At 40.1% G+C, this 25,299-nt stretch overlaps 1 protein-coding gene across 1 annotated transcript in view; it reads left to right on the top strand.

The window, feature by feature from the left end:
• Positions 1-24,421, top strand: part of COL28A1 (collagen type XXVIII alpha 1 chain) — a 168,519-nt gene extending 144,098 nt beyond the window's left edge. The window contains exons 28-35 of the mRNA XM_046669968.1: positions 1,166-1,234; positions 1,803-1,883; positions 1,973-2,008; positions 6,373-6,409; positions 8,241-8,795; positions 10,360-10,517; positions 22,413-22,614; positions 24,133-24,421. Of these exons, the coding sequence (XP_046525924.1) occupies positions 1,166-1,234; positions 1,803-1,883; positions 1,973-2,008; positions 6,373-6,409; positions 8,241-8,795; positions 10,360-10,517; positions 22,413-22,614; positions 24,133-24,305 (1,311 nt within the window). The 3' untranslated portion in view covers positions 24,306-24,421. The remainder of the gene's footprint in view (positions 1-1,165; positions 1,235-1,802; positions 1,884-1,972; positions 2,009-6,372; positions 6,410-8,240; positions 8,796-10,359; positions 10,518-22,412; positions 22,615-24,132) is intronic.
• The last annotated feature ends 878 nt before the right edge of the window (positions 24,422-25,299 follow it).

Genomic DNA, 25,299 nt, shown 5'->3' with positions numbered 1-25,299 from the left:
TGTATGTCTGAAATGTTTCATTATAGCACTTTTAAAAAGAAAGCGTTCTGTTGATTTAAAAAAGCTTGAAAGCCAATGAGCTGGGAAAGGGGGCGCAAGAATGCTGACACTCAAAGTTACAAAGGCCTCCACGGAAGCCTCTGCAACCTTTCCAGGAGTGACCTTCTAAAGCCCATCTGCCTTCTGGAGTAGCGGTTCTCAAGCCTCAGCAAGCCTATGGCAAAATGCATATATCACCCCTGCCCCCATCCTTGATTCTCATTTAGTCGGTCTGAGGTTTTTATTAAGCATACCAGTGATTCTAGTGGGCGTGGTCAGGATACCTTTGAGAAAGATGCTGAACGTAAGCAAACCAAATCCCAGGAGCCCATGGTCCTTCAAAGTTTTGCCACAGACTCATTGCTAATAATGATCTAGTTAAGTAGGGATTGTGTATAGGATCCAAGCAGCATCGGTACTGTGACATCGCATACTCATTAGGGATTATTCCTGTTCCACGTGCTCGACATCAAGAAAACCCTTTAAACCTGTGCGAGTTTGGGATGGGAGTCGGGGGGCAGGAGAGATGTTAAGATATGGTGGGGAAAGTTAAAAACAAGTCCTGAAATGAAAACATTTTTATTTTTCAAATTAAGGAGGTAGTAAATTTAGATAAATAGACTCATGTTGCTACAGGTTATCAGAGATGGAACTAACAGTGTATGGGGAATTATATAAACAACTCCTTGGCATTAACTGGGGAGAGATGGTTTTATATCCTCTTTTCTTCCATTATTAAGATAATACATGCTTTTAACATGTCAAAAAATATAGAAAAATATGGAGAAGATTATAAAAATCACCATTAATATCACAAATGATATAATAATTGTTTGTTATTTGTGAACTGGTTGATATTGTGTTCACAGAATGAAATAAGCCAAGGTGGGGGTATTTATACCACCAAAATAGGCAAATGCTGTAAACCAGCTCCCTCACTTCTACCCAAGATTCAGTAGTTAAACTTTGACTAGCAAAGCATTGAGTCCATCTGACATATATATTTTCCCTCCAATTTAGATATTGCTATAATGCAGTTTTGAAATTGCAAGCATATATCTGACCCAGAGATTATCCCAAGTTATCCTGAGAAATTTACAGGGACCCTTTCTCATATCACGTGCAGGGGGAGCAAGGACCTCAAGGTTTTCCAGGGCCAAAGGGCACAACAGGCCGTGGCCTCCCTGGCCAGAAGGTAAGTATTACGGGGCCTTTGAGAAATGCTTAGGTTTAGGATCTCAATAGCTTAACTTGAACTTTGGAGGAGCTCTCATATACTTGTGACTCTTCTCCTTACAGCTCTCAGAGGAAAAAATCTATTTGAAAGTGAATCCTATGCATTTCCTTTCCTAACTACAAACATGCTTACTTTATAAAAATTTCGTTTTCTTCATTCTCAAAAGCCAGTTGATGAAGGAATAAATCCTTACAACATACCATGTAAAAGATACCAGATAACTCAGGTATAAAATTATATACTAGCTGAACTTCGTGAAGGCAGTGAACTGATCCAACGGTATTTCAAGGTCATTTCATCTGGAGATCTCTGGTCCATCATGATTAGATTATGACACCCTGCGGGGGTCGGGGGGATGTAAATAAAATGCCCCCCATTTTTTTTCTGATAGTATATTTGTATCAACAAGAGCCCCAGGTCTTCAAGAGACACTAGTTGCAAATAAATCAAATAATAAAATTTGGCTTTATTATTATTTGGCTTTATTATTCACATTCTCAACTTACCTTTTCACTATATGATAAAGGGAGAGCATGGAGAACGGGGCGATGTGGGAAAGAAAGGCGAGAGAGGGGAAATTGGAGAGCCCGGATCTCCAGGAAAACAGGCAAGAAGTGATTTTTAAAGTCTTACTGTAATTTTATACACTAACTAGTTCCAAATTATATTGACTGTTACTCTTCTTCCACTAAGTAGGGGTTACAAGGACCAAAAGGAGACCTAGGACTTACAGTGAGTATCAATCCTAGGGGGTAATTGAGGGTTGTGCCTGCAAAATTATTACATCCATGTGTTAGCTTTAGAAGTCTGAATTCTTTTGACGCAGAGCTTCAGTTGCTATGTAAATGCTAGCACTGCTCCGAGCCCAGTGTCGACTTAGATGCACGAGGTAATGGAATCTGAATGCGAGGGAGGAATCACACCAGGCAGCCCTTATCCGGCCTTGCGGCAGAGATGGGACTAATCCCCTCTTGTTAGTAGAAAATAAGAGACTGTGTCTCTGGATTCAAGGAGCTCACAGCCCAGTAGAGAAAAAGACAAGCAAATGGTGTTCACCTACAGTTTGATAAATGCTATGACAGAAGTGGATATGTGAGTCCAGAGCAGACACAAATGACGTATGATGATGTTTGGGGGCAAGATAGGCTTTTGTCTCTGGAGCAGAAGGTTTTTACCCAAGAGGCAGAGTACTTAGGAATGAGGATACCATTTTGCTGACATTGGCTTTCTAGATTCTAGAGAAAAGGGACTAGCAGAAAGGGAAGAATGAAAGAAAGGAGAATTTGCATTAAATGAAAATCTAGTATGTGACCCGCAGTGTGATAGGCTCCTTCACATCAGTACCACCCTTGCCTAGTAGTGCAGAGTACCCAGTGTGCTTCAGAAGCACCGCTCTGGACCTCCAGTCCTTCTCCACCTGCACCCCTTCCTCTGGGTGACGAGTCCTTCCGGCCAAGGGGAGTGATGACCCTGAGCACATGTCCTCTCTACACCACACTCTGGATACACAGGATCACAGGATTCCAGAATTGCCTGCCCAAGTGGCCCCAAGTTGGGAGAGCTGACCACACTGGCCTGTATGCATGGGCCCACCCATGAGGTGTCCAAGGGGCAGGTGTTTTCTGGGGATTTGGACAGAGCTTGAAGTGAGGACTGGGTTCACCACATGATGCTGGCAGTGTAGGACTGGTGGGGTTGGAGTGCAATGAGGAGACAGGCTGTAGGTTTCAGCTACCTCTTACCCAAGACCCCATATCAATCCACATGAGAGCTCCATGAGGTACGTAGTATGATCTCCACTTCAGTGAGGACATGCTAATTCAGACACAAAGCTTGAGCACTATGCCTGAAGTCATCTAGCTAGCAAGTAATAGAGCCCTTATAGCCCAGGTTGGCTTGTCTGATGCCAAATCCAGGTATTCCCCCATGAATGCTGTTCTTAGAAGGCCTCTTTCCTCGTCCCACCCCTATCTCTCCCTGATCAAATATATTCCTAAATGCTGTCAGTCGCAGATTCATTCCAGACTAACAAACTTCTCTTTGAAGAGGCAAAGAGTTCAATGTTTTAATAATTCACCCTAAATTGCTTCAAAAAGACTGTTTCTCTTCCTGTCCCTTAAATGTTAGCACTTCTCAGTGTCTGCCCTCAATCTTCTCTTTTCTGCCTTCACACTCTCAGGGAGGGACAGCCATTAAAGGCACCGGGGATGTATAGTTTGAAAAGGCTAATTTAATATCACAGAAAAGTTGTATGGACAACAAAAAAATATTGTGTTTATATTATAAATATGGAAAAGGGTACGTGTAAGAAATGAGGGAGGGGGGCACACTGGTTGTAAAAAGACTGAGAAGCCTTGCTCCACGCAGCTTATCTGCCATCTCTGTTTCAACAGGCAACTGTATACTGGCATTTCTTAAATCTGCCTCCAGCTTGATCCACTCTCCTGAGCCCCAGACCTTACAGCCTACTGCCTACGGGACATCGCCAGCTGGGTGTCCTTTAGATACATGAAACTAAGCCAGGCGCAAGCTGAACCCAGTGATCTTCATTAGCTCCCAACCTTCCTCCATGCTATTCCTCTATATCTCAGAGAGTGCACCATGATCATTTGCCTCCTCCTGGTCCTCCTAGAGACTCCTTCTTTCCCTCATCCTTTCTTACATTACTCACCAACCCTCTTCATCTCCCTCTGAAATGTCCCTCCAGGCCAGTCCTTCCTGTCCATCACTGCTACCACAGCTTTCTGGTGTCATTTTCTTCGCTTGAACTATTTAGGAACCTCAAATCCCCCCATTGGCTGCCATGATCACCTTTCGTAATTAAAGTGTGATCAGATCTTTATCTGCTTAGGGACCATGTGTCTTCCCACCGCCCAGAATAAAGTCTACACTTTTCAACATGACACCAAGGCCTTCTAGAGTTCATCTCTCTTCCATATTTCCTCTCATTCTTTCCGCCACATACCGAGTCATAAGTTTACTCAAGGACTGTCATGCAGTGTGCTCTGTGTACTTTGTCCCTGCCTGGAACTCTCCTCCTCCTCCTCTACTCGCCTCACCCCAGTCTGGTCAGAATCTACCTCTCTGCACCACAGCCCCATCCCCACTCCCACCCCTGGAATTCCTGACAGACCAACATGGTTCCTTGGCTCCAGTATAACAGCATAACACTTACAAAAGTATTTGTTGATATGTCTATTTCTTGCTAGAATGTGAATCCTTTAAGGGGCATAAATTTGATGCTTTCATCATTGGCACCAAGTAGCCAAAGTAGTCATTCAGCAATTTTAGTGGAAAGGGTGAAACTATTCCAGTCACTTAAAAGCAAAGAATATAAGGAAAAGATTGACATATATGACTACTTAAAGCATTTTAGATTTGGTTATGCCATAAAAACACATTGAAAAGAATTAAAATACAACCTTGATATATAAATTGCCTTTATAAGCCAATAAAAGACAATCATTCTAATAGAAAAAATGGACACAGGACATACAAAGACTATGAACAGGAGAACACAACTTGGAAACATGCATATAAAATAAAATTTACCCTTACAAGTAATTGACTAAGTGTAATTTAAAACAATGAGATATTTTATTCTTTCATATGGCAAAGATTATATAATAATAATAACCAGTATTGTGTGTCTAAAATAAAACAGATTTTCTTACATACTCCTGTTAGAGGTGTCAGTTACTGTAGCTTTTCTGATAGTGAGTTTGGCAGTCCACATCAAGAGCCTTAAAATGGCCATGCATTTGATTTCAGTAATTGTTTTTTAGAAGACTTAATAATATGGGAAATTAATTATGATATCACATGAAGTGAAAAACTATAAAACTTGGTGTATAGTATTTTCTCCACTTGTAAAAATATTAAACATAAATATAAGAATACATACATTTCCCCTTTCTAGATACATAATATAAATATATACATTTTCCCTTTCTAGACATATTCTAGTTTCAGATTTAATAAATACATCTCTAAATGTGGAAAAGCATGACAAAACCTGAAAAAAGGATGACAGTTGACTTCTCCATTTTGTATAATTTTATTAATATTGTATTGTGAGTTCTTTTTAAATAGCCACTTGAAATCGTTGGCTTTTACTCAATTTAAAGTAAAAAAAGAAAATTAAATGAAAATTCCCTGAATATTCTTCATAAATGCTTCCATTCAGCCATGTTACCAGCTGACATTTTCACTCCAATTCTGTCATAGAACTTCCTTTTAAAACCTTACTTTTGCAACTGTTAAATTTTGTCTTCTTAGATGAGATCCACTGCTCCTCCCTGTTGAGATTTTCTGGGCTTCTGTGTCTTTCATCTGTGAAGTTAATCACCTCTGTCAGCTTCCTGTCTTTGGCAAACGTAGAATCCTGCCTTCTCCAGTCTCATCCCAGTCATTTGTGAACATGCTACTCAGGGCAAGGCATTGGCAGATATTCTTGTACTACCAGCTCCTCTCAGGCCCTTCTGATGGAGCTGATGAACAGCAGGACCAGGAAGGAGCGTTCAGGAGCCCCGAGGCATTTCATGGAAGAGTCAAAGTGAGAGTATTAGGAAACTGGGGAAGGTCTTGGAAAATTGGGGAATGGCACTGAAAAAGAGGAGGGAACATAGCAGAGAATGAACTCTCTCTTGGCCTGTGGCCTGTCTTGGTTGCTCAGGACATGTGGGTTAAATGGTGTTAACTGAATACATGCATTACCCACACCACTGTAGGCAGTACTTTGTGGGGCCAGACCCTGTGCTAAGAGCTCTGCATGCGTTACCTTGTTAAATCTGCACCACAACTCTGACACACAGACATTGTTAGGTCACCTAATGCCCAAGGTCACACAGCTGATACATGCCGGAGCCGCAATTTGAACTCCAAACGTCTGAGCTATTACGTTTCACAACTCAAACACATTTCAATTATGATATATTATAGCTAACTTTTAACCTCTGTGCTATGTATTTTATTTTCTTCAGTGGAAGGATTAAATCAAATGGCCCAATGTTGATTGTAATAAGACATATCTTTTATGACTATAGGAAAAAATATTATGGTCATACAATTAATACATTTTTTCTTTTTTCCTCCAGAAAGAAGAAATTATCAAACTTATTTTTGAAATATGTGGTAAGATTTAACTATTAAGAAAAAATAATCGCTTTAAAGTCCCAACCCCACTAGGCTCTGTGTTGGTCAAGATAATGCGTTCACCCAGAAGACGTATATTATGGAGCTCATGGGAAAGTTTGAAGTGCGATTGAAAAGTCAATGGGAAACTGAAAGGAAGCAATGAGGGCTGTGGGAATCCTGATTTAAGAAAAGAAAATCATGTTCCCAGGGTGGTTAAAAAGCGTGAAGACACCGGCCTAGAGTCTGTCGGCAGCCAGGCCCTTTGCAAACACAGAGCTCATTTGTATTCAGTGACATTTACCTGAGCTTGGGAAGAAAAAAACAACAAAGGAAATAGCACCATAGGGGCCTAAGTGGTATTTGAGTCCAGGCTAGTGGCGCTTAACATGTCTGTGTTTTTCCTGAAGCAAGAAGACTTTCTAATGGGATTTTGAGCACATTTCTAGAGTGCATTCCATTTCAAAGGCAGGAGGACAGAGTCAGGAGGTCATCTCGCTTCACAACTATGTCTAAATGCTTCTATGGCTAAATACATTAGACTTAAAATAGACTTACCAGAAAGAGGAAGTTGAGAAAGAGCTTAGCCAAAAGGCAAGAGATTATTGAAATAATGAAGAGAAGGGAAACTCCTGAGTTTAAAATGGACAGAGGCAGAAATATCATTGCCCTTCTATACACAGAGCCCCAGAACTGGCTTGTCCTCAAGACTTCTAAACTTTAAGAACCAACCTGAAACTCTGTATGGTGACAGGCCAGCTTAGACGTAGCTTTTGAGTTCTAGAAGCCTGGTAAAAATGGTACCAATTTTCCTCATGATTTTTTGTGGTACCGTTATTGGGCAACATGATAGGAATAACCCAATGGAACCCTGATCATTCTTATTGCCTGGTGACCCCGGCAACCGCTTTGAATGGTAAACCCTAAATAGATGTTGTTTATTGACCAGCATTCTCTGACATCATTATCCTCAAAAGGTTTCATAGTATGGATGGGCCTCCTTGATAAATGGGAGCCACCTTAGTTGTCACTGTAAGTGATTGGAGACATAAATTAGAGTAGCTAGGTGCAGCTATTCTTGTGTACAATTAAAGGCACTAACCTTCCTCACAATTAAGAAATTTCATCCTATTACTTTACCCATTGGCCATGCCAATGAGCAAATATCCATTTTCATATAAGATATGGTTGAAGACGGAAATATTAGCTTTTGGATTCAGATTAAATACAAATGGTGGAATGACAAATTTAGGATAGTGGTTATCTCTTCAGGAGAGGGTGGTAAATGTAATCAGGAGGGCATACACAGGGGATGCCAACTCTTAAAAATGCGCTCATGTGTCGGTTAATGATGGGGATACATTGTAAAAGATGCATCATTAGGTGATTTCGTTGTTGTGCAAACATCATAGAGTGTACTTACACAAACCTAGATGATATAGCCTACTACACACCTAGGCCATATGGTACTAAATCTTCTGGGACCACCGCCATTAATGTGGTCCATGGTTGGAAGAAATGGTGTAATGCAGCACGTGACTGTAGTTTAGTTTTTAATCTGCGAAATTGGCATATAGGTGCTTATTATTTTGTCATCTACAGTGTTTTGGGGTTTTTTTTGTAAGAAATTATTTTTGAAAAAGAGTCAGGTATAGAAACTAGAATGGAGACAGTTGTCAACTGTGTTCACAGTAACAGAAAAGGAAGGTAAGAATCCAGGTCTTGGGTTCATCCTTGCCTGTCTCTCCCTTCCCTCCACCAATCTGATGTTAATCAGTGATGTTTTGATTTTCATTCCTGCAATGTTTCTATCTCAACATTCATCTTTTAGGTTGTGGGCCCAAATGCAAAGAGACTCCGCTAGAGCTGCTGTTCGTGATTGACAGCTCAGAAAGTGTAGGGCCAGAGAACTTTCAGATCATCAAGAATTTTGTGAAGACCCTGACTGACCAGGTTGCTCTGGACCTTGACACAGCCCGCATAGGCATAATCAACTATAGCCATAAGGTGGAGATGGTGGCTCATTTGACACAGTTCTCCAGCAAGGACGACTTCAAGCTGGCAGTGGACAACATGCAGTATCTCGGGGAAGGTACCTACACAGCCACAGCTCTCCATGCAGCCAACCACATGTTCGAAGCTGCAAGGCCGGGTGTAAAGAAGGTGGCCTTGGTCATCACTGATGGGCAGACAGATACCCGAGATGAAAAGAATCTGACAGAGGTGGTGAAGAACGCCAGTGACGCCAGTGTGGAAATATTTGTGATTGGGGTGGTAAAGAGAAATGACCCCAACTTTGAAATGTTCCACAAAGAAATGAATCTAATTGCTACTGACCCAGATAGTGAGCATGTTTATCAATTTGATGACTTCATTACCCTACAAGGTAAGACTCAGCTCCAGGGGAAAGGAATTTACATTGTCCTTCCAAGTACCACATCACTGGATTATCCTGACCAAAAATGGAAATCAGGAGGCTAATGAGGCTTATGCACACTCTAGAAGATAAAAACGTCTAGTATCATCCTGATTAGAGAGTACAATCTCGTCTTTATTCATTCATAATAAGTGCTGAGTTGGCCTTGAAATTGTTTAACTGGAGTATCTATAGTTGAAAGACATGAATGGAAAGAAAGAATAGGACTTGGGTGTGTTGCTGAGATTAGCTAATGTTCAGAAAGTTACCTAACTTGAATAAGAGACGAATCTAGCCAACAGCAAGGCAGAAAATAACCGTAGAAGCAAAATGAGTTCAGAAGTACATGATGAATGGAAAAAAATTATACTGATCTAAAGAGATGAGAAACACAAGTAGCTGGAATTATTCTGTTGTATTCTCTGTTATACATTCTGTGTTCGTATGAAAATAGATAATGTTTTATTCTCTGTTTTTATGAAAGATAATGCAAAGTAAACATGTTGATGTCAGGAGTTTATCGTAAAGAACAACATTTTGAGTATTCATCATACAGTCACTGCTAACCTGATGGCCTTCCCTATGCCATTTTACCCTTTCACATGAACTCATATTTCCTAATGAGACATTTTAAGGCCCTGACTCATCTATGATTGAAGTATAGTCAGTATTGCTTTACAATGAAACACGTTCCAATTTTTTGGAAACTGATTAACTTATTCTGGCAGGGCCCACACCCAGCAAGCTTGTGAAATAAGTAAAATTCATGCTTAATATGGTTGCAGGCTTCAGTTTGGCTTCCTCCTTCCTCCTCCACCCATCTGAGAGTGGGGTCTGACGTGGCCTGGCACAGACCTTCCACGTTGCTCCAGGCTTACTCCCGGTACTAGCACAGCTGGCCCTAAGGATACCATACCATTCTCAGAACCTGTCCGTTTTCTATTTCCTCCTTTCTCCAGAACTTTCTAACCTAGGGTCCCATTTCCTTGACACCCTGCTGGGTGACTGGTGGGTTTATCTGATATATTCAATCCCACCGGGCTGTTAATGTGTTAGAATGGCCAGAAGTATTACATATTTCAGAGACGAGTTATATTTTAATAATTGAAGAGCTTTATAATCTTAACCAAAGGAGTTAGTAATTTGTTCCAGCCAGGGAGGAATATATTTTTGGACTGGCTGGTCTTCTGTTAGTCCTAAAACCAGAGATAATTGCCTATTAAACTTATTATGGGGAAACTCGTTCCTTCCACAGCATAGCTCACAGTTAAATGTCACTTTGGATAACAAACATTTAAGTCATTCTTTTGTCTATTTGGGCTATCATATATTATTCAATTCAATGCAATTATTTTAGATGGCCTCTTACAGATGATGTAAAAATGCCTTAAATCTTAGTTTACCTAGCAGTTGACTTCAAGTGATGGGAAAGTGTCTGTTTATTTTAAGGGGAGCACAGAAGTTCTCTTTAAACAGGTTTTGAGTAATGTTTCATTGCTCCTACATTCTTCCTTTTCTACTTCTCTTTTAAAAGACACCCTGAAGCAAAAATTGTTTAAAAAAAAATGTGAGGATTTTGATTCTTACCTCATTCAAGTTTTGGGTTCACCACTGCTTCAACCTGGTTTTGGGACGTCAGGGGAAGAACGCAGTGAATCTATTCCGGAGCCTCAGAGTGAAATTTCTGAGTCTGTAAGTAACTGTCTTGCTTAATTTGCAAGCTTAAAGTTGTGTGTTCTGTCTGTTTTATGTCGAAGACCACCTTGCCCTGCACTGTCAAGAATCAGCTGAGGTATGTGTATTTTCAGGTCCTCGGCTCTAAATATTAGCACTTTGTCTCCAGATTTCTAGTTCTGAAATAGCTCTGGGGCATGCAAGCATGAATATGAGATTTTAAAATATTTCTATATTTTATAAGCAGTTATTTATTAAATGTTGCAAGTAATATTTTTATATATTACCTCTGCCACCACCAAAGTAATCCTATCCACTAGAACAGAATAGCACTACACTATTTGAATCATGCACTGGCCATGCTTTGTAGATCCTTTCATTCCTTTGAAATGAAGGTCACAGCTCTCCTTCATTTCTTTTTGCATACACTCCCCACTTTGCACCCTCTCAAGTTTCCTCAAAGTGCACACACACTCAGCCTGCTACTTTCCCACACTCCAGGCCACGCTCTTGCTTACTTAATGTCCACCTTCTGTACCCAGAGTGGGGACAGGGAAGGAGACTGTGCGCGCATATGGTACAAGGTGGATGCTTTGCTTCAGAGTTCCCCAATCATATGTGCATGAAAGACTACCTCCTGAATGTATCAAGACATATGTGACTGTCCTCATAGCAAGCTTCTGGGCACGGACCTCAGCCAATCAGGTCACGAGCAACCATTAAGTTCTTTTAGGTGAAATTTGGATAGTCTCCCACAGTACGGTAAGAGAGTGCTGTAGTCCCCCCCGCCAAGTTACAACTAAGGCAGATCTAGGCTGATCTGTACTACACATATGGATGTTCTCAGCAAGCAGGCACACAGCAGTCATGCCCCTATTCTGTAAGCTCAATGAAGTCCCCGTGCTGTCCTTTTGTGAAGTCTTCACGGGCATGAGAGATTCATTATGAGCAAGTGCAACAATATTTTAGCAGCAAGATTCAGCTAGTTGTACCTAAGTTGGACTAAGGCTCTAAGAAGCCTCCTGATCAGTAGTTAGACACAGGACCATTGAGAAATCAGGCCTAGGATGCCATTCCTAAGGGGACAGGCTGTGAGACTCACTAGGTGTTCACGGGCTTCAAAAGAGGGCAGAAAAGTCTCTAATATATTTCTGCTTGATTAAATAGTATTTAATAGTATTTAATCAAGTAATAAACTTAATAAAGTAATAAATTTAATCAAATAATAAATAGTATTTAATCAACTATTTAGTCACTAACTGACTCTGAGATGGGCAATTCCAGTTAGGGCAACAGACTGCCCCTGGATTGCAGATTGAAATTAACACACACATTTATACCACGGGATCCATAACAGGGGTCAGCAAACTCTTTCTATAAAGTATATATATATAGTAAATATTTTTGGTTTGGCAGACCATTTGATCTCTGTTCCAATTACTCAACTCTGCCTTTGAAGTGCAAAAGCAGCCATAGCCAATACTTAAGTGAATGAACATGACTGTGTTCTGATAAAGCTTGTTTACAAAAATAGATGCAGACTAGGATTTGGCCCACAGGGGTTTGCTAACCCTGGTCTTTACTGGGCATTTTAAAGTACATTACAGATAATAATGTATACAGCTTATCTCCTCTTGAGCATGGAATGCTCCTGGAGCCTTGCCTGCTTGTATAACTTATCACTATTTCCCTCTCCTGGTGAACCCATTTCCCTTTCTAAACACTTCATAAACAAGAGCAAACTCAGGTTTCATCCAGCAAGTGGCACTTAAATTGAGCTCTCCTCATAACCAATGAATTCCAGTAGTATGTATTGGTCATTTACTACTGTGCTAGGTTGTGGCTCTTAAGACACAGTTCCTGCCCGAGAGAAATCCATGGTCTATCAGTGAGATGGATAAGTACAAGAAGTATTAAGAACTTTAGCAAAGCCATGGATGAAGCACAAGAAATGGTGCAATTAATTTCAGGGCAGAGTAATGGAAGGCTTTATAGAAAAGGTGGCATTTTAAGAATAAATATGAGTTTTTCAAGGCAAGAGTAGGGGCAATGATATTTCCAGCAGAGGGAACATATGGGCAAAGGGGGATTCCAAAGCACATGGCATTTCAAGAAATTAGGACAAGTTCAGTCTAACTGGAGCCTAAGGTGTGTGTGTGGCAGAATGGTGAGAGTTAAAGCTGGACAGATAATTTGAGGACTAAGTATAAATGGCTTTATGTGTCAAGCTCCATACAGGCAGCCACGAGAAAACAGAGGAGTTTTTAAAACAAGGGTCGTATGGTCATATTTGGTTCACAGGGGAAATAACCCTGGTTTCAGTGTGAAAGATAAATAGGAGGGGGAGGAGAGGAGACTGGAGGCTGGGATGCGAGGAGCCATAATCCAGGTAAGAGATAATGAGGCCTTACACTAAGGCAGGGGTGGTCAGAATGAAAGGAGGCATGGATTGGAAAGCCATTTCTGTGGCAGAATGAACAGGATTTAGTGATTGATGAATTAGAGGTTGGGGGGGCGGGATTTGAGGAGGACAGTTGGATTTCCGGTTTGGAGATGGGGTGAACTGAAACACCATCTACTGAGATGGAGAATACAGGAGGCAGAGCGGGGTATTTTTGGAGGAAAATAGTGAGCTTAATTTGTACCAGGTAAAGTGGAGGTACCTAAGGGACATCCAAAGCACTTATAACAAAATGAGGAACAGCCAGACCCTATCCTCTGGTGTCATGACCCAAGAAGCTTGATGACCCTGAGAGATAAGTTTTGTTAATGGATTATGAAAGATGAAGCATTCTAGTAGCTGGGAAGGGGAGGCTATAAGAAGAGTACATCCAAAATAGTTTGGATTTATAACACTAAGAGTCACATAGAGGGGAACTGAGCATCAGCTAGGTCTCCTTAGGGTGCCTCTAACTGAGATAGTGGGAGCTCACAATGAACTTGAGCTTCTTGGACAGCCCTTCTTGTCTCTAGATCTTCTCACCCTGGCTCCCTTTGTAGAAGCACCAAGGCAAGATTGAATTTTTAAACAATCAATGTTCCTAACAGATATTTAGTCTGAACAAACATACATGCATTTATATTCACATTTATATCTCTGTCATATGTACATATAATGTATACACACACATAAATACAAAAACATTCTTATATATCTGTGCATGCACATCTGCCTTTTTCTAAAAGTAAAATTACAGTATCCAAACATCTAAAGCAAAATGAATCTGTCAAAACCTTTCAATTCTCAGGTTGTTGCCAAGCCTTCCCCAGCAATACTGCAAAATGAATAAGTGATGATGTCAGAAGTGCTGTCTTCCTTTCTGTGTCTCTATTTCCTTTCTCTGTTGGCTCTTCTGTCACTCTTTAAGACACCTAGCTCTTCCCTTCCTTCCTCTTCTTTCAAAATCCATTCTTAGGGAAAAATCTGATATCAGTTATTTACACTTTTATATGAAATCTAAGTCAATGGGTTTCTATCTCCAAGAAGGACTTACATTTAAGTATTTTATCTAATTGTGGAATGAACTTGTACACTAAACTTCTGGGAACAGGTGTGTTGGGAAATGTGGAAAGTAGAAGGATTTCCCATGTTCTACTAAATTCATAACACTTAGGCAACACCCTGCCCTACTGCTTTTTCAGGCCAGTCTTGGGGAGCTAAACATGTACATTCTACTCTGTCTTTCTGAAATCTCAGGAAAATTTATAGTTTCTCCTGGAATTTATCACATTTTACCTTGTTAATAATTATTTATGCATGGACCTTGACTCTCCTAATGGATTTAAATTCCCTGTGGACATGATCTGTGTCTAATTAATCTTTGTGATCTAAAATTGTGCTTTGTCTTGCACATAGTAGATGCTCAATAAACACTTATTGGCCAAATGAATGCTATACTGACTGTTGGACTAAAAAAGAAATCTGAAGATTTCCTTCAACAAAACACATTAGTTATACTGTTATAAACAAGATTGTTATAAACAAGTTACACTGTATATGTAAAAAAGCCTTATCCTTTATGGGACTAATAATGTTGGCACTTCATATCTCTGGGTTTGGCAGTTGGGTTAAGATTTCTGGAATATAAATGGGAGTGGGACAATAGACTCAAGTAAACATGATTTAATCTGACCAACTGGTTATATCCAGTCATGATTCATTCAGCAAATGAGCATATTAATTTCCTGCATGAAGTCACTTCTTGTCATTCTAAATGCGTTAATAAATAAAGTAATGTCAACATGCAGGGTGTTTATTCACTGGAGCTGGTTTCTTGTAATAATATTCTAGATTTTTTTTTTCCCCTTGAAAGAGTAGAAAGGAAAGAAGCCCTATCTATTCTTTCCATTAAGCTTCTTTTTTTGTGTTGTGAAGAATTGATCCCTGATTGCAAATAACTTAAACTGGTAGCAGAGATTTCTTCCTCTCTGTAGAAAGGAGGCTGTGGGATTCCTATGCAGAATGATTCCACAGCAACCTAGTGATGGAGGTAGGCATGCTAGTTTAGTTAGAGTCTCATTGGGTTGCTCCTCCACCAGGTGGAGAGGTGGAGGAAAAGGGGGAGCTGTGAGTCTCCTCCCTCCCTGTGAGACCATCTGGATGTGAATGCCAGCCTTAAGTCTAGCATGCAGGCTCCTCATTTCCAAGGAGGAAATGTATATTCCATACTCATGTGAATTACAGAAAACTTGGACAGCGGCCGTCCCACTCTCTCTTTGTCTGCTTTCTTTTTTAGTGAAACCCTATCCCTGGTCCTCATCCCACTTGCCTCATTTCTCCCCTCGCATCATTATCACACCCGCTGCTCAACGATCTACATGTCCATATCACTCTTGCCATCTCTGTCATCTCTTACTCTCCTTTCCTCACAACTTTTACTCATTCTTACTCCATATTAAGATCCTCCTAAAGAAGGCAACTTCTGAAACTGGGGCTCCTCTGGCAATTTTTTCAAGAACTGGAGACTGGGCAGGTTCTGACTGGATATTGGAGTTGGATGTGTCCCTTCATTCCAAAACCTGACCTCAGCCTCTATCCTCAACTCTGATGGGACACCTCTTAGTTCTCTACCTGTGCTCTGAGGCCCATTCCCTTTCGCCTCTTCTAAGACCAGGACCTTGCTTCACCGTTGTGCCCTTTCCCGCCAGTATTTCTGACTCCTTCCCTATAGTCAGTAAATGGGCTTCAGACTCTTCCACCTAAAAAATACCCCAACCCTCTTTTAGTTCACATGTCCCTCTTGCTACTATCCTCTTTCTTTTTGTAATAAAATTATTCCATTGGCCAGTCTCTGCTGTCTCTTTCTCTCTCTGTCTCTGTCTTTGTCTCTCTCTCACACACGCACACCCTTGCTCTGCTTCCCTCTCTCTCCCTCTGGCTCCTTCTCTCAACTTCTTCACTTCTCATTCACTTAGGAAAATCTCTGAAGTCAGGCTACTGCTTCCAACATGACACTGAAACTCTGCTGGAAAAGTCGCCAATGACCTCCTAATTGCCAAATCTTACTGTCACATTCTTACTTAATTTCTCTGTTGCATATGGCAACATGGCCACTCTTTCCTTTGATTTTGAGAGTCCTCTCTCTTATTCTCTGACCTGCTGAGCATTCTTTCTCAGTAACTTTGGGGGGTTCTCTTTCTCTGTCAACCCCCTAAATATTAAACTCAATTTTTCTGAGATTTGTCCTTAGCCTGCTTCTCTTCTTGTTCCATATTCTGAGTTCTAGAGCCACATTTGCTAACTTCTCTCAAATCTGCCTTTCCAACCCAAACCTTTCTCCTGGGCCCCAGAGTCATAGTTTTTGTTGTCTATGTACCTCTTATTCTGGGTGTCCCACGGCAGTCAACATAGAATATGTTCACAGGGCTGCTCCTGCACATTTCCTTCCTAAGTATAGTCTCACCAACCAGTTAGGCACCTGACAAGAAACCTGGGCTAGTCTGTAGCTCTCTCCTTACTTCATCTTCCATACTCACTGGAACTGTCTTTTTTGGTCTATTCTTAACATCCCTCTATCCAAGCCATCAACCTCCTTCCCCTCATCCATACTTCTACTTTTGTAGATCAGGGCCTCATCATTTCTTGTCTATATTAATATATTGTTAAACTCAAAACTCTTGTCCTCTCTTTTCTACATCTTCTCCATTTTATCCATTACCTGTTGATAGTGTCATTTTGTTTATTTTTTACTCTTTAAAAAATAACGTAATTGAATTATCTCTCATATGTAATTCCATTTTGGCTGGATTTTTTAAAAAACCTGTCTATAAAACCATGGCATATATTTTAACTTAGTACTAAGCCTCTATGAGAGTAGATTAGGAGAAAAGACATAAATATTTGAGTTCATTTATATTTTCTCCTAATGTCCTATTCAAGTAAAATTTCATAGGTTATTCAGTTGTATTATACTGACTATTAAATGAAGTAGCCTATTCAAAGGCCATAATCAGTGCTTTCAAAAGACATGGGGCTAAGCCTAGTGTTGGTTTACTAGCATCTCCACTGTCAGGAAAATTAAGTTGATTTCCTGAAATCAAATCTAATCATTTTTAAGTGGCCCTGACTAAGCCAAGTATAACTAAGCCGTGGTTATATTGGTCAACTATGATTTATTTGTTTATAAAATAAAATTAATACTCTCTCACTGTGCTGGTCAAAAAAACTCAAATTCTTCTTGACAAAACCCTATGTAACAACTAATTATTAGTATTGTTATGTGAAGTTGCTGTGTAAGTATCATATTTTGCTAATAATATATGTATTACCCTTAAAATATAAGATGCTCCTATCCTATGAAGGAGAAAAAATAATATTGCAAACTGAAGAAATATCCCAGACCTGGAAGTCAGGAAACTTGGCTTATAGTCTCAGTACTGGAGCTAAATACTTTATTTCCTTGGCTTTAAAGTTTATATTTTTCCTATTCTATTATTTTAGAGATTGGGATGCATGTATTTTGCATGTTGTGGTCTTTCTTTTTTAAGGCTTTTAAAATTTATAGTGCCTGTCACAATGAATGACACCATAGAAATGAAATCTGACAGCTGCCTGACGTTGGGTGAATCACCTATTTCTTGAGATCTCCATTTCGTCATTTGTAAAATAAGGGATTATTACCAGAATATTCTTCCTGTTCTAAAAGCATATGATTAGAACAGTCAAAAGGTATACTGGGCAATGGCAGAATGGAAGGCATTATACAAAGAATGAGGGGGTTAAACAGAATGAACTCCTGCAGTCTACCTCAAAACAAAGCTGCAGGTAAACAGGAGGCGCAGCCCAAACTCAAGGTGTTCCTGACATCCTCAGCAACCTTACATGCAAATAAAGAGCATTCAATTTAAGGACTTCAGTGCTGAGAGACCTGGCAAAGAAATGTTATCACCTGGTAAATGTCCATCAAGGTCAAAAGCCTGAGAAGCCAGGCGCCTTGAAGGCACTGGCTGAGGAGCCAACTGTCAGGAGCAGAGTCCCCACAGCCAACTGGGAGATATTTGGATCTGCACCATCGGGAAGAGCTAAGTCTGAACACATGGGCTAATGTAGGTGATCATTAGCATTCATCCAGAGAAGACATGAGCTCAAATTTGAGGAGCTGGTCTGTAGTATGTGCAAGAATCTAGGTAATGAATTATGAGGAAAATGTTTGGAAATCAGAAACCAAGCGACCTTTTGCAATCGTGTGGCACCTGGTCAGTAATCCTCCTTTAGCTCGTGCATTTATGTTCCTAGGATGCTGCTCAAAATCTGTCTTCCTCCTCTTAATGATCTGCTCTAAGGTTGAAAGTGAATGATGATAACACATCTGCTTGTCCAGCTGCATGGAGCAGCCCTGCGCTCCAGGTGTCGGCCCCTCATGTGTCCCTAGTCCCCTCTTCTCTGTCTTTCCACAGTGGTGAGCCCCTGCTTAGGCCTGGGGCCATTCGTCTCTTCCGAGGCAGCCGGTGTCGCAAGAGTAGAAATGTGCAGAGCTGGTCAGCAGTCTTCTGTTTTCAGGTTTGAGATTTATAAAAAACCCGAGAATACATGTAACAAACACCTAAGTACCCACCGCGCAGACACAACCAGTGTTTCCATTTGTTCCCTCGCTCTTGCTTCAGATAAAGTTTAATTCCTCGCTTGTTTCTCTCCAGAGTCTCTTTCTCCTCCTTCTCTCTCCAGAAGCCACTACTACCATTAATTTGGTGTATATCCTACCAGTAAAGTTTGGGCTGTGTAAATCCCACTTTTAGAGTTGGAAGGTATGTTAGGGTCTAATCTTTTTTTAAATTTTAAAATGACATTAAAACCTAAAGCAACTGAATAATTAAATCCAAAGTCCATCCTCTCTCTCTCTCTCTGCCTTTCTTCTGTTTTGCATATCCTTATCAAGTTCAGCCTAAAGATGAATGTAACAGAAAGCCTCTAACCCATTCTGAATTCATGCAGTGGCCACAATTCTCTGTTCTGTGCTATAAAGATTTTTAAAAAAGAAGAAGAGAGGGAAGGAAGGAAACAGAAAAGAAAAGAAAGAGAAAGGAAGAAAAGGAAAAAGAAAAAGAAAAACGTGGTAAGATTTAATGTCTCTTATCAAAGAAGCGATATTTACACCTGTGAAACAGAAATGATACAAGATAGGGGGCTGGCCCCGTGGCCGAGTGGTTAAGTCCGTGCGCTCCGCTGCAGGTGGCCCAGTGTTTCGTTGGTTCGAATCCTGGGTGCGGACATGGCACTGCTCATCAAACCACGCTGGGGCAGCGTCCCACATGCCGCAATTAGAAGGACCCACAACGAAGAATATACAACTATATACTGGGGGTCTTTGGGGAGAAAAAGGAAAAAACAAAAAAGAAATGATACAAGATAGACTAGGACTAAAGGTTAACTTCTATATGATCAGGGTCAAGTATAGAAGCATTAGAAGGTACTACGCACCATCTGGAAGGGGAATGTTAGTAGAGATGGGGTTATTGAGGGAGATTTTGCTGATGGGGACCAACTTCTCCTGGGCCCTGGTGGGAGGGATGACTTTGAGAGCCTGAGGCAGAGTGAAGAGGAGGAGGGAACGGAAGATCATCGCAAGACATGCTGGGAGTAGTGAAGGGTGAGGTTATAAATGCAGGGGGGAGACAGATTGTGGCAGGACTCTGTGGATCAGTTGAAGAATTTTGCACCTATCAAACTGGTAATTATCTCTTTTTTCAATCATAATATCTAGTAAGAAGTGATAGTTTAAGAAAAGATACTCTCTGGTGAAAGTCCGAATCAGAAAGCTTTTTTGGAGAGGACTTTGTCTCGGAAGCCAGAAACATGTTGTTCTTTGACCCAGAAATCAGTCTTGTGGTTTCTAACAGAAAAACAAAGAGGAAATAAATGAAATGCTCAAAAAAGGCCATTCTAGTTATACATAGATTCCATATTTAAACTGGTGTTATAGAGTCATAGTAAAGTGTACGAAACAACTATAATATATTAAGTTTTTAAAAAAGAAACATAGAAAACCAGATAGTACATTTTTGTTAAAAAAAATAAGTATGTACACATAGAAAAAAGACTGGAAAAAATACACCTGAGTAACAACAGTGGTTATCTCTAGGAAGTAGAATCACTCGTGATTTCTGTTTCTTTCTTGTTGCTTGTCCAGATTTTCTAAATTCTTTTCGACAAACATGTTTGCTTTTGTAATAAAGAAGAAAATTATAAAAATGGCAAACCATAACAATTAGGCATTTGTTTGAATACTAATCTGAAATCTCATGGAACCAAAAGATAAAATTATTCTCATTTATGAAAAAAAATTAATTTCACTTGTTCTGGAACTGAGGTGTAATGCTCCAGCAGTCAAAATTCCCAAATGATGACATGATTGAAAAAGAAAACACACATTCCTAAACTTACAAGAGGTAAAGAATAACTCATGAGGGCTTAAGACTTGAACAAGGCAACGATTTAAAGGCTGAGCTAACGCCTTTAAGAAAACCGTGCTGCCCAGCCTACTTCCTCAAAGGAACATTCTCACCCGACAGGCAGTATTTCTGGAGTGCAGCCTAATGTCCGTTGGCTTTTATGTTTGATAAACTACTCCTCAGTCAAGCTTTTCTTTTAACTTATTTTTTGCTTAAAGTGAAATACGTGCAACCAAAAAAAATGACAGTATTTCTTTCCTGAAACAGACATTTCTCAGATTTTGCCACTAGCTTACCAATAATTTTGGGGAAGTTCCTTACTCATTTGGGGCTTTACATTCCCTCATAGAAAATGAGATACTGAGAAAGTTTTCCTCTAGCCTTAAAATTCTCTACTTCTATGATTATAACAAAAGTTGTATGCAAAGCATCACATGTACACTCAAGATCATTCTGAAAGAAAGAGGAACCTCAAGTGACCCATGGTTTTATCTCTATTTGTACGAGAAATTGTGTCTTGAGACTACTGAAAAGTCACTAGGGGCCAGCCCCAGTGGCCTAGTGGTTAAGTTTGGTGCATCTGCTTTGGTAGCCCGGGTTCCGTTCCCAGCTGTGGACCTGCGTCGCTCGTCTATCAGTAGCCATGCTGTGATGGTGGCTTACATACAAAATAGAGGACGATAGGCAACATATGTTAGCTCAGGGTGAACCATCCTTAGCAGAAAACAAAGACAAAAACAAATTCACTACTCTACTTGCATTGACTATCCTTTATATAGGGCTGATGACCAGACTCGTTCAATGGAAATACTTGCTCTAATTTATCTGGTGCTTTAATCACTGTAAAAATAACATACGTGAGTAGTAGTATTGATTAGCCCTTCCCTCCATTGTGTGCCTGTGTGTGTGTGTGTCTGTATGTGTGTGGACAGAATCAAAAGCAAAACAGCTTAGATGACAGGGAACAGGTAATGACCGCTGGCTCTGGTCACAGGATGACAGAAATCTTGAGTGCGAAAGCGTCAAAAAAATGACTTTTACCTAGTTCACAAATTTACCTGTTTAGATAAATAAACAGCAAACAAACAAGAAAAGACAGTATGCAAATGGCTGTACTGGGCCAGGACTAAGATGAATGATTGACTCAACTCCAAGTAGCTGGGATCCAAAAAAAATAGAATTTAATTGGTCCCATAAAAGATTGGCCTAGCTCCTGGCAATCATAGTCAAGAATAACTGACGTGATTTTTTTTTAAGCAAAACATTTTTTCTTCCTTGTCTCGTTACATATCATAAATTTAGATGAAACTTGGAAATTTTAGTCCAGGAAACTTGGTCTTGAAATTATGATTCTTTGTTCCTTAGAAAGCAAACTTGTCTCAGAACTTCCTAGAAGCTAAGGATCCTGTAGCATTTGGGACTATCTGGAGTCTGGATGACAGGAAGGGCAGGCAAAGGCGTTGTCAGCTGCGATTTGGCTAAATAATCAAATGAGATGAAAAGTGATTGCTTTTATTTTAGCCGTACTATTGTCCTCTGCCACCCCAATTCCCAATCTCAAAATTCCTTGAGTTTGCAGTAGATACTCTGTGATATAGTTAGTTCTGTAGTGTTAGGAAATGGAGAGGAAAAGGCCATGAAAAAAAGAGGTTAAGGAAATTAGAGGTTATTTTCCCTCCTCATACCAGTGAGTAAGGATGAAGATAAATTCCTCCCGACCTCACAGGAATTTCAGGCCCTGCGTGCGGATGTCTCCGGAAGGTGTGACACAAAAGCATCTGTGCCCGGAGCAGTGAAATGTGTGTGCATGTGTAGATACACTCACCACATGAAGTGGTGGGAAAATTCACCACTTGGGTATTCTGGGATGCAAGACATTTCCTGAACTTTTATTGAAATAATTAATATTGGAGAGTTGGAGAGAAGCAGCAATGCTGAACTTTTCCTTAAATGTTCCCCAAAGCTAACCAGCTTTTTTGATTTCATATCACCATAAACAAAAATGTGAACTTTTTTTGTGTGTAGTTCAGTGTCCCCAGAACCCAGGACAAAGAGAAAGAGCCTCTAGAGCCGACCTGGGCTGACAGCTTGGCCCCTACTCCTTCGTCTGAAGCTGCTACCACCCAGGGAGCATTGCTCAGCCCCTCTGAGGATGGGGCAGAGGGTCTGGAAACCAGAACTCCAAGTCCCATTTTGATTTTACCGCTGGAAAAGTTAGTATACAAAGGTAAGAGACATCTGCCAATCAGCTGCTGCATCTACAATGTGAGGAAGGCACAGGAAGGATGGTCTCTAAAATCTCATCCAGAGAGAACATGTTTTGACTGTAAACAGGGAGGACAAAAGACACTTTTCGCTTTATTATATATAGAATTAGAAAACTGACTGGCTGTGGAACAAATTTGGTCAATAAAAATTTTAAAGCTCTTATAGAGTTTATTATTATAAATTTGAATGCCATTAGGATTGTGTGCTCCTGTTTGCCATAATCCCTACCATTCCCTATTGTCTTGCATGTGAACTTCACACATATAGACATTTGTGTTTTTAATCCCTAGATTGTAGAATAAGGAGAAAGAAGCTAGAATCTAGATTACAATTCATCAAAATATTTTCTATGGAGTTAATATCTAGAGAAATTTTTCACTATATACATAGTTTCTGAAGTACATGTGAAAGAGACAATCTCCTTGCCCAAAAGAAACTTGGATTGGCTTGAAAACAAGTTACACAATTTACATTATTTAGTTATTATTTTTAAGAGTGGAGGTTGTGAAAATCTACCGCTCCTTTCCATTTGGTCTAAGGAGTCTTCATTTAGTTTTAGAAAAGAAATGAATTGAGACATACTTCAAATCTGGGGAAATGATTATGAGAGATGGAGAGGGGGCTGGTTTTGCTATTGAGAAATTAAATATAATATAAATATAACACATATAAAAATACATATAAACGGTCTCAAAGAACACAGGTCTCAGCAAGTACATATTTGGTCTTTTTTCTGGCTTCTCTGGCTTGGGAATCACTTCCTCAGGTAGGAGATATGAATCAAGGCACTAACGAGTACTGTGAAAAAAAAAGAGATTTAACAATGGCTTTATTGTTGTAGCTCTCTTTGGCTTTTTTTTTTTTTTTTCCAGTGGATGTGTTTCTAAAATTTATTTGTAAACTGACACTAGAAGGGCATGTTTTTATTGTCCTGCAAGAGCTACTCTTTTTAAAAGAAAATCATGATATAAAGGGGGCCCTTCATTTTACTTTTTTTGTAAGTTAAAGGAATTTTCCTTTTTTACTAGGCACAGTGACATGTGACGCAGTGGTGCTTTCTCTAAACAAACTGGAAGGGCATGTGTCCAGAAGGCCCAAATCGTCTTCATTCCAAATATTAATTCAATTTTAAATCAAATCCAAAATGAAGAAGTCCCATCTTTTTCCTATCAACTAATCCCCACAAAAGTATTAACCAATGAAGGCTCTCAGTGTAATGCTTTTAGGGAAATATGCATTTTTAGTGGGGTTTCATGAGGATTAAGAGCTTGTGTTTTCAAAGAAGTTAGTATCTAATGGTGGAGTTTCAGGTGGAGGAAATGTTTTGGGAATCAGGGAACTCTTCTCTAACTTTGAACCATAATTTCTTAGTTGGTATATTAGTGTGCGTGGAAAATAAACTTCATAAAGCTTTTACTTTTCATCTTTCCAGTGAAAGAAAAACCTATAATAACACACTTTCATTTTCTCACCCTAGATCCTAGATGTTTGGAAGCCCTAAAGCCTGGAAACTGTGGCGAATATGTGGTTCGATGGTATTATGACAAACAGGTCAACTCTTGTGCCCGCTTTTGGTTCAGTGGCTGTAATGGCTCAGGAAATAGATTCAACAGTGAAAAGGAATGTCAAGAAGTCTGCATCCAAGGATGAGCAAATAAATCAACCTGTACTCAGTCAAATCTACATCTCTATTAACAAGCCTATACAGAACCTCTGTAATTTCAGCATATTCACCCAATACGAATAAAGCACCATATTTGATTGTATACTGAGTATTTACAATTTATAAGCATAATCTAATCCTGCAACCCCCCTAGATGTAGGCATTATTAACCATTTTTCAGGTGAAGAAGCTGAGGCTTTGGGAAGTTTAGTCATTTGTCACAGTCACCCAACTCAAAAATGGCGGAGCTGGGGATTTGACTCCAGGTTGTGCAACCTCAATCCACAGGCTCTGTCTACTCCACAACCTGCAGCGGGGTTCTGATTCCTGTTAATTCCTCTGCTGTATATTATTTTGGATTAAATTCCCTCCCTAGCCTACTCCCCCATTCCTCCCTGGCCTGCCTTGTCCCCCCTACCCACCCCAGTCCTTCAAACCCCTCACAGCCCTACCAGTAGCAAAAGGTAGGTGGTGGAGAAGGATTGGGGTTTGGGAATCAGAAGTGTTGGGAGCATGTTTGTGCAGAGGAGGTGGTGAGATAGGAAAGGTATCCTGCCTGGGGACAATTCAGCAACATGGAAGGGTTTTCAGCTGAGAGGCTAGGACAGGAGTTGGGGTGGTGAGGGTGGTTAGATTTTTGCCTTATTTGCCCTGAAAGTGATTTAAAAAATCAATTGGAACTAAAATGACTTAAATTGATTAACCACTGTCACTCCCCACTCCTCCAATACGTTTGGTAACAAAACCTTTATTGTGTGTTTAAACTACATATTTAAAACAAAAATTATAATCTAAACAAAGGAACTTTTTCCGTCCTTCCTTTAAAATGTGTCAATGCAACTTTCAATTTTAGGGGGATGGAATGAGAAGACACTTGACAGGCAAGAACTGCTTGAAGCCCACATCCACTCTTGAGCACGTATTTTAAAGATAGGTCTTACACTGAAAAATGAGCCACCAAACTGAAATATGACCCAACAG

The sequence above is a fragment of the Equus quagga genome, chromosome 8 (genome assembly GCF_021613505.1).
Source record: "Equus quagga isolate Etosha38 chromosome 8, UCLA_HA_Equagga_1.0, whole genome shotgun sequence".
Classification (NCBI taxonomy): domain Eukaryota; kingdom Metazoa; phylum Chordata; class Mammalia; order Perissodactyla; family Equidae; genus Equus; species Equus quagga.
Note: the sequence above shows the minus strand (reverse complement) of the source record. Positions and strands in the feature narration are given on the sequence as shown.